Here is a 10,090-nt window from a genome sequence, read left to right as displayed (position 1 = left end):
AGATTTTCATAGTACCCAAGGTTCTCCTATCATCTATGCTTTTCACTTGACTTAATTGAATCCCAGTAAATATTTTTCAGGCTCCTAGTTAAGGGCAATATTTGGTTGATGTGGAGGCACAATAGGCACGGCTTGTCGCCTCTGGCGTTCTCGGAGATAAAGTACAGCGAGGAGACAAGCAAAAAGAGTTAATATCGTTGCATTTCCTTCATCCATGAGCACCTCGTCCACCCATAACTCTAATTTTGGGAACAACTCCGGGAGTGAATCAATCACCTTAACCTGAAACTTAGAAATAAGTAATCATAAGGAAGAGAGTTACCATCAACAGAAAAAATATATAATAATAAAAATTAAACTATGAAGATGAAGACAGAAGGGTTGGCTATATCTTATTTCAGTATACAAGCCTAGGAACATTTAACTCAACTTTTGCTAGCCACCAATTTGGTCTTCCTCTTTAAGCCCTCAAATAGTCAAGAGGGCTGTGTTATATTTCAGGACCTCAATGGAAATTTTAAAAAAAATGGTAGATTTAAATGAGCCATTTTCCTCTCTGGCAAGAATTCAAATGCATGTGCAGGTGTTTATATCACAGACATAAGAACATTGTGAAGAAAGCAACATGAACAAATCGCAAAATGTGGAAATAAGGAGATAGCTGTAATGTGCTTTTCTTCATCAATTAATTATGAACCACAATCTATGTTTTGCTTATTAAATTTTAGGTAATGCTTCCAAAATTCTGACTACAAAATTTGAGTACCAAGTCAATGAAAAGAAAAGGCTCAAGTAACAGAATCAGAAAAGGCCTTTCAGTTTCAGCAAATAAATATGAACATAAAGATAATCTTTATAGAGAAACAATAGAGGAACCTACAACCTAGAAGCAACACATTTATGTGATCACTTCATAGATTGATAGTTGATTAAGAGAATAGAGGAACCTCACCATGAAACTGTCAGCATAGTTCATCCTTATCCACAAGCTCATAAGTGCTAGTTTAACAGGCATCACGGCAGCTGCATCATTCTCAAGGGCCTGATCGTAGTACCTTTTAGCTAGATGAAGATCAAGAGGAAGTCCATGACCATGCTCATGCATGTATCCCAGATTGAACATGGCTTGTGCATTGGATTGCGACCGAGCATGCATGTATGCTTCAGCAGCACGTTCAAAGTCTCTATTTGTTCCCTGACATAGAAAATTCACTAGCAATGAGAGATTATTTTCCATGGTCAAAATGGACGGAGCAACTATACCCAAAAAAATCAAATTGCAAGCTTAATTGTAATTAATTTCCTATATAAAATATACTACACAGAAAACAAATGTTTCAATACAAAAATGTCTTGTTATCTGGAAAGATGGATAATGAACATGAGAAATTGCAATTCAAGATCACCTCAGGATTAATATCTGTAATCTGAGGCTAAATACCACAATAGGTATATGCAAAATCAAAAAATGGCATGCAGAAAAAATAAGGCAAAAGTCTCACTCTCTACCAAGCCTATTTAGATAAAAGATACAAATTAAAATCACCCAATATCAAAATTCACCGTCAAATTCCCTGATTCTAATGCATTCGATTGTGGATATTGCATGTGCCTAATTGTGTAAACTGTAAAGGAATACCATCTGACAAAGATGGGTAATAAACGAAATAAGAATTTCAGAGCCTAAATACATTATAAAAAAAAATCGACCTAGACAGTGAATTGACTAGGATAAAAACAAGTTATGCCATAGTAGTGGGATCAATTTTCATATATCAATATTCTAATTTGATTTTATAAAGAACTAAATTTATCAATCTCTCTATATATAATAGAATTTTAAGTCTCCTATCTAGGGAAGACAATTTGTTCTTCCTATGAAGGTCTGCCATTGAATTTACCTCACCTCATAATGTAAACGGAAAAGGGATAGGACTGGTCAACTGCAGCTTTTTGATTTACCTCCTAATAGATGATCGTGGGGCCGACCATGTGGGGTCACTAGGTGGCGGATTTCACTTTTTTGCTGAAGAAAAGGGATAGGGCAAATAAATAACTACATATGCAGTGTGGAGGCAGGTATAGAGTAGAAATTTTATGTCTCACCCTGCCCCATTTGAGTTTATTTTTAAATATATACTTTGATGATAATAATAATTTATATTTTAATTAATATTTTATTGTCACACCTCAAAACCAACTCAGTGATATGGTCTAATCATCTAAAATGTTACTTCATTGATTCTTATATTATTAAATAATGGCATTTCATTTTATTAAATAATATTTTAAATTTTATACCTTTTATTTTTTATAAGTGTTAAAATAATATTACATAAATGTTAAATTATTGAATATCTAATATTATATTATGTTATATCAATATTCAATACAACAACAACCACCAAGTCTTATCCCACTAGATGGGGTCGGTTATATAGATCTTTCTACGTCATTAGACTATATCCCCTATTATATCATTATTTATATTTAAATAAATTTTATCTTATTTTATTATTGTTAATCAAGTCTTTTTTTGTGTTTCTTTTCCTTGTTTAATGTGCATATTTGTCATAGTTTCACATCGTCTAACTAAAGCATTTATTTATCATCTAAGTGCATGTCAAAATATTATTGGTCGTCTAAGTGCATATATCAATATTCAATATTATTAATTTTTATATTAATTCTTTCAAGAATCTCAAAATTATAGATTTAGAAAATTTAGTTTGGGAATACAATGGTTCAAGTAAAAGCTCTTTGGACAAGAATTTGTCAATCATCTTAATTGACTGCCAATGTGCTTTGGCCCTCAAAAATGGTTTGGGAAAGCACACCTCGCCAAGATTATGTAATTTTACCCACAATTAGTTTAGAAAAAAGGTTTGATATTTGTACAAATTAGCCAAATACTCTTAACTCTTTTAAGTCATCGTCAAAAGGTGATTACCCGGCCATAGTAGTATGCGTCGCCAATCAACAAAGCTGCATGTTCGTTCCCCTGCTCTGATGCCTGCCACCAAAATGAGTGTGAACGGGTATGCCTTTCTGCATCTGAACAAAAGCCAGATTCACCCATGCAAATACTTTGTTCCCTGTATTTATCAAGGATCCAAGCTGCATTGCTTTGTGCTACTTCATATCCTAGCTCTGCCATTCTCGAATACAACAAAAGTGATTTCCCTACATCACCTTTAAGATATGACTCAAGAGCCGATCTTAACAGGGAGCTCCAAGGTCCCCTTTCTGCCACTGCCTTGTAGAGAAGTGTGGCCTGCATCAAGACAATAAAATGATTGATAGATCTTTTCAAGAAGACCACAATGTCATTGAAAAAGCATACAGAGCTGCTATAAGATAACTTGCCACTTAAATTGCCACCTTTACTTGGTCAAGGATCATGATGTCAAGTTGAAAGCAATTTAATTCTGTTAAGTTCCTTCAGATGAGTCACCCTATCTAAAAGGCACTCCAATTCTAGTGAGTTTCCACTCCTAGTTTAATTTATGATAAAACAAGATGAATGGGTCATGTCATTAGTCCAGTAACCGTCTTTTTATGACTAAATCTAATAAATAGTGGACAAGTATAATGCAAGCAGACATGGGATCAGAATTCCATAGCAATAAACAACTGTCTGTTAATTACTAACACGATTTATCTAGAAGAAAATATCTCCATTCATTTTTTAACTTGGGGAAATTATGGCAAAAAAAATTCTGCATGGAGGTTAAGTGAAATTGCGGGGAAGGAAAAGAATTAGGAAGGCGATCCTACAAGCTTCTTCTGATCTACTTGGAGACAAGTAAATTTAGACGCTTAAAAAACCCTACTAAGAGTATATTTTAATTGCTGATTGAAATAAAAACAGAAGTTTCCTACTCCATTTTTAAATGAAGAAAAGAGAAAATATACAACAAAATAAAATTACAAGGTGGCTGAAGGTTCTCTTTCTCTCCTAAGCTAAAAATTTGGCACTTGAAATGGCATATAGAATTTTCACCAAATCGGTCAGCGCAGTTTGAGAGAATAGCCTATTGCTTATTAAGAAGGCTGATACAAAGAATGGAATTCATGCTGAAGTTGATGATAAATTCCTTTTATGCTTTATCGCCTATGATAGCATTGAATAGAATTGCAGAAGGATAATGTAAAATCAAAAATAGATAAATAAAGTAGCTCATTAGACAACCAGCAAACAGCAGAAGTAATCACCAAGTTTTAAAGTGTCAGCTGGAATGTTTGAGCACAACCTCTCATAGCTTGTAAGCATTCTGTTAGCAAGTGAATCTTTCTCATTCTTAATCAAGCATTAGGACAAGTATAATCTAGTAAGGAGATGTGGATTATTCAAGTTACAATGTAAACTAGCGTCAGCTTAGCAAATAGATCTATTGAAGAATTATTGTGTCAAACTAGACACTTGTCGTTCATGGTATGTAACCATTCACTTTCACTCAAACATAGGATAAACTGCCGCTGTGGCTTATATTAGATTTCCAAGAGAAGACATTAGAGTTCATGGGCATTTAAAGATCTAGAGTCGAGTTCAGGACTCATGTAACAAATATGCTTTTGCCCGTGCCTTAGTTTGTTCTGGAGACTGAATTCAAAGATCAACAAAATAAGCATAGAATGACTTATGCTACTGTTCATGGGAATGGTTCAAGTTTAATTTATATTACGTGCTTGGGACATATAAGATAACTAAACTACACAATTGCCTTAGTTAATATAGCTCCATGGGTCTTGATCTTCATGGTCTTGCTTTCCTTAGCTGTCCTGCAAGTTTGCTTGAATCTCTGTTGGTAGTTATCCTGAGTTCCCCAATAGGGATAGGAAAGACAGAAGGAGAAAAGCAAACAGCCGAAGCCAAGAAAATGAATAAAGGTTGAGTGGCCTTTCAACCTTCATTCAAGGAGGTAGTGGCAGACAACCTACAACCCATTTGATATATAAAAAGAAACATGGCTAAATAAAAATAGCAAAATAAAAAAAGAATCTAAAAGAATACCATATGGAGATCCTTCTTAAAGCCTATGCCTTTCTGAGATAACCTTGCAACTAGGTAGATGGCCTTTGGTTGACCAGTATCAGCTGCAACAAGAAGTAATGCGCATGCTTTTGTTATATTCCTCTTCACACCAATACCCTTGAGATACAGAACGCCTAGGTTATAGAATCCATCAGGCACCTTATTTTCAGCAGCTTTTTCGAAATACTCTCTTGCCTGGAGGTGAAAATTAAGATTTGAATCATGACCATAGAATTGATTTTGCAAATAACAAAAATCTCAATATATTAAAGGTCTATAATTTACTAAAGACTAGGGGTTAAACTGACCAGAGGTAGCAGAGACAAGAACTGACCCCACTGAGCTTAGGGTCTTGGCTCTGCTTGTGACAGAAGGAAACTGATCTCAAATATGAATAATCAATTTCATATGCTAAGGATGTTAATGTTTTAAATATATGCTGATGGTTCTCTTATAGTTAATCTATCATACTTGAACCTTCTTTTTTTTTGGCAAGATATGTGAAAGGATGAAAGGATTCAAAACCAAGATCTTGGCAAAATTTTCAATGCCTTAGCATGCAGGAAATCTTTTTGCAATGACTAATCTGAAACAATAAAAAATGAATATCATCCATCCATTCTTCTATAAGCTGTCTGATAGTCAATTTAATGTTGACAAATGAAACTGCACAGAAAACTAACATTGTATTTATTTTCGTTAGATTATCAGACTGCTCACCATATTTATGAGTCATTCTTACTTCCAAATTTCTAGTAAGAAAATTACTTTGAATTTCATGTAATCTCAAACGTCGTATGGAAACTATGAGAAATCAAGCAACATAGATCGTACTACACTAGCAACAGAGTGGGATGTCAAGGACTAGAGGTCAAGAGTTCCAACAGGAAATAGAAGCTATCTGAATGGGACTTCCAGAAAGTGATTGCTTGAAACAGTTAGACTTATATCACGGAGGCATAAACTTTAGAGATCTCTGCAACTAGTAAACCTTAATATAGATACAATATAAATCCAGAAGGATTTTCACAATTTCAAATAACTTAAATATCAATTTTTGGTTCAGTATATGTTCATGATATTTCAGTTTCTATACTAAAGTATTGTGACAATCTGAACTCCCGAATTAAGTAATGAAATGGAAGGTAGGAACTTATGCGAGTTAAAATATGAAGGATCAGGCTTCACCTTAGTGTAGTTCTTTTTCTCTACACCATAACCTTTAACGTAGAGGTATCCCAAGCCATTATATGCTGAGTAATACTTATGCTTGGATGCAAGAGAGAGCCACTTGAAGGCATTGGTATAATTCCTCTCCACTCCAGCCCCTCTGGCATACATCTCTCCAAGCAATTCCATTGCTCTTGGATTTTGCTTCTCCACGGCCTTTGAAAACCAATGCAAAGCCCTAGTGAGGTCTCTCTTCACTCCCCTCAACCCATAGTAATACAACAAGCCAATCTGGTACATGGCAGCAGAATCACCCTTCAATGCCTGATACTCCGTGATTTGGAACTTCTCATCCGCTTCCCCTCTTGACTTCCTTAAATCCTCCTTGTTCTCCTCGGTACCGCTGTGGATCCGGATGTGTTCTATCACAGGCGACTCCTTCAATATCAAGAAGCTCCTGATCGCTGCCTCTGCAAGTTCGGAATAAAGCACCAGCGCTTTCTCATGCACCTGCATACAAAGCAACAATTCAACATAGATGGAATCAGAATAGTCAGAGAGTGGTGAAAGAGGGGGAAAAAAGGAGAATCAGATTAGGGCTCACCTCTTGCCGTAAATAGTTGTAGGCGAGAACCATCTTGGACTGCAGATTGCCACCCTCAGCGGCAAAGTGGTGGTAGAGGAAGGACTTGGAGCGGCTGTGGGCACGCATGAGACCGGTGCCACAGAGAAAACCGAGGGCGGATTGCGCGTGCGGGTAGCCTCGGGAGGCAGAGGCTTCGATTTCGGCGGCGGCGGCCTCCATGTCGGAAAGGTCACCAGAGGAAGCGGCGGAGATCATGTTACGGACTCCGGATGCATATTGGACTTCACGGGCATCAGACGACGGGTCATCCAGAAGAGAGGGCGACTCGAGGAAAGGGAGCCACGATCCTTGGTCGTAGTCGACGTCCGGAAGGGACTCCGAGTCGCCGAACTCATCCCACTCGTTGGATCCCTCGGTTCCCTCTGATTCTTCACTGGTGGCCGCGGAGGCAGAAGACGATTCGGATAAGTGTTCGTTGGAGAAGACGAAAACGAACTGGCGGGGGCGGAGAGATGAAGCGAGGAGAGCGTCACAAAGGAGGAGGACGGCGACGCAGCTGATTGCAGCGCACCGCATCGCGAATTGTGCGTCTTCCCCGGCGTCGATGTGAAGTTTGACTTCGCCGGCGGAGTGGTTCTCCTTGTACAGCAGAAGTCGTGATGCGATGACATGCGTGCTCGTATCAACGGCGAATAGATGAGAAGAGACAAGATCCGACGGTTCTCGTGAATACTAACACGTGGAAGCGATAAGTCTCTAAGAAACCAAATTTGGTTCGGCCGGAAACGATTAATCGATTATGTGCCCACGATTATTCGATTCGAACCGGAGCAAAACAATGTTTTTAGGGGAAATGACCATTTTCATTTTAACAAGCTATAATCTCGAACGAATAAATATAAAAATAATTTTGTTAGTTAAAAAAATATAAACTAATAAACTAAAATTAAACGATTTAATATTATATGTAAAGTTATTTGTTAAAAAAGTATTTTTAGATAATGTGAATGTTAGATAAAGTTTGGAGAACTCAATAAGGGTCAAGTATTAATAATGATTTTGTATGGATACGTTTTAAGTCATATTGAGTCTTCTTTTACAAAAGAGTCTTTATTGAATTAATTACGATAAAACAGATTTGTTAAAGTGGGCAAGAGTCGAATCTCGATGAAACTGAGACAATGCTCTCATTCGTCTCGATTAATTATAACTTCTCGATTTACCTCTTCACAGATAATCATGTGTCGTAACCGTATAAGAACTGCTTCCTTGAGAAATTTTTCCTTTAAACTTTCTTTTTTGAATAATAAAATATAAATAATAACGCACAATTAAATCTTATTTTTTATAGATACTAATAAAATATAAATAATAACGCACAATTAAATCTTATTAGACGGAGACATATAGATACTTCTATACTTGAGTTGACAATAAATATAAAATAAATATTTTAAATAAATAATAATAATAATCATATGTGTTCATTATCTATTATAAAATACAAAATTTTAATTATCATATAATAAAAATTAAATATTGTATCAATCTTATTTAAAAAAAAAATTAGTGTTTTTCCATTTATCATTGATAAGTTAATTTGAAATTTCTTTTCCATTTATTTGCATTACGAATTTATTTTAAATTAATTTAATCAGAAAATTTTAATTTTATTAAACTAGCAAATATGGGTATCATTTTACTGGGCCGGGCCGTCCCGGAACAGCCCATTTATGGCTCATGAAGACCTTTTCAGCGAAATGGTTGGCGAATGAGGATAAATAGAAAACAAAATCATATTTCCGAATCAAGATTGTGCGCCCTCTTCCAAATCAAAAGAAAGATCAAGAAGGAAGCGACGACTACGATCTCTCATCCTTCTCCGGATCCCTCAGTCTCTGCTTCTCTCGGCGGCCACCGTAACCCTCGCTTCTTCTCCGTCGCTGTCTCGTATGGGGACTGGCAAGAATAGCAGCGAGGCCGCCGACGATCTCGACGACATGCCGCTCGCGGAGCGGCGCAGCTTGATTCGCCTCCGGAAGGCGGCTTCGCCTTTTTCTAGTGTTCCTGAGCCTCCAAAGTGCTTTCGCTCTCCTTTTCCGCTTATGCTTTGTTCTGCTATTTCGTCGGGAGGGTAACAACATTTGTTAGTTATGACCTGCAGGTGCTCGATTGACGAGCCTGTATCGCGCGTATCTTCTGAAACTTCCAAGGTGAGTTCTAATATTTATTTAGCCTTTAACAGTATGCACAATGGGAGCTTGAAACTAGACTTAGCTGAAGATCGTGATAATCTTTAGGCCTAGATGGCCTAATGGTGGCCTGTTTTGTTTTTGAAATGGTATTCTCTGAAAAAAAATTTTTAAATGTGTAGTGTGAAATCTACAAGAAGTTGGATATCTAGTATTAAGACGTTTTATTGTGATCTTGCAGTTTAAAATGTACTAGTGTCTGCCTCCTTATTTTAGGAAAAAAAGGGCATAAGAAAGAAATAAGAAATTTTATTACCATCTTAGTTTTTATTATTTTTACCACTGCGCTGCAATTCTGAAGAACTTAATTGATTTTTTTCCCTTTTTATTTTTTTATGATTAGTTTCTTTCTCATCGAATTGAGCTTCTTTGTGCAAAAAAAATAGTTTTTCAAGCTAAAGTTGGATAATCTAGCTGACAGGCTGAAATCATCAGGAAAGTAAATCTACACATGACTTTGTCTACTAATGATAAATATGGAACTAACATATTTTGTTCTTTGGACCAGTGCAAGTATCCAAAGTGGAACCTAATGAAGTATGCAACTCAATTTATCACTTCATTTGTACTTATATCACTATGTTATTTAAAATAATCTGTTTACCTTCAGCTATAGTTAACATGGAATTGTTTATTGAATGAGAAATTTTCCTGTTGAAAGGTTACTTTTCTTTTTAATGTTTGTGGTAACTTCCATTTATATTGAAATGAATTTTTATCTGTACCACCATTCAATTTTGGAAGATTTTTTTTGCATATCAAAATTGGACAAATTTCAAGAAATTTTGAAGATAGTAGCATTTTGATTGTTCTTATTAGGTAATAAGTTCTTCTATTGTTGCATAAATTGTTATTTGCAGGAGTGGCCGGGGTTACCAAGAGGTGTAAAATTTCAACTCTCTGATGCTGATCTACTCTGGCACTTGCTTGCAAAAGCAGGCAAGGCTCCCGCTGATCCACATCCATTCATACACGAGTTCATTACTTGCCTAGATGATTTTGATAGATTTGGTCATACCCACCCTCAGAATCTTCCTGGTAACTGAG

General features: G+C 36.2%; 1 protein-coding gene across 1 annotated transcript; it reads right to left on the bottom strand.

Moving 5' to 3' along the window:
• Positions 1-6: 6 nt before the first annotated feature.
• On the bottom strand, positions 7-7,452 carry LOC141842411 (ERAD-associated E3 ubiquitin-protein ligase component HRD3-like). Its single transcript, XM_074730618.1, has 6 exons — positions 6,810-7,452; positions 6,224-6,715; positions 5,015-5,230; positions 2,951-3,274; positions 953-1,195; positions 7-282 (listed from the first exon to the last, which is right to left on the bottom strand). The coding sequence occupies exons 1-6, from the start codon at positions 7,365-7,367 to the stop codon at positions 85-87; spliced, it is 2,031 nt and encodes a 676-aa protein (XP_074586719.1). The 5' UTR covers positions 7,368-7,452; the 3' UTR covers positions 7-84.
• Positions 7,453-10,090: the final 2,638 nt, after the last annotated feature.

This window comes from Curcuma longa, chromosome 11 (assembly GCF_044706935.1).
Source record: "Curcuma longa cultivar G26 ecotype Majalengka, Jawa Barat chromosome 11, ITB_CL_G26_1.1, whole genome shotgun sequence".
Taxonomy (NCBI): Eukaryota; Viridiplantae; Streptophyta; class Magnoliopsida; order Zingiberales; family Zingiberaceae; genus Curcuma; species Curcuma longa.
This window is presented reverse-complemented; position numbering and strand designations above follow the sequence as displayed.

Bases quoted from the DNA above. Each gene is read 5' to 3' on its own strand.
- LOC141842411 (XM_074730618.1), bottom strand. From the start codon at position 7,367: ATGCGGTGCGCTGCAATCAGCTGCGTCGCCGTCCTCCTCCTTTGTGAC. The intron at 5,231-6,223 runs GTGAAGCCTGAT...TTTCACCTCCAG, and splicing joins AGAAAAAGAACTACACTAAG to GCAAGAGAGTATTTCGAAAA. The intron at 283-952 runs GTGAGGTTCCTC...TCTAAGTTTCAG, and splicing joins ACTATGCTGACAGTTTCATG to GTTAAGGTGATTGATTCACT.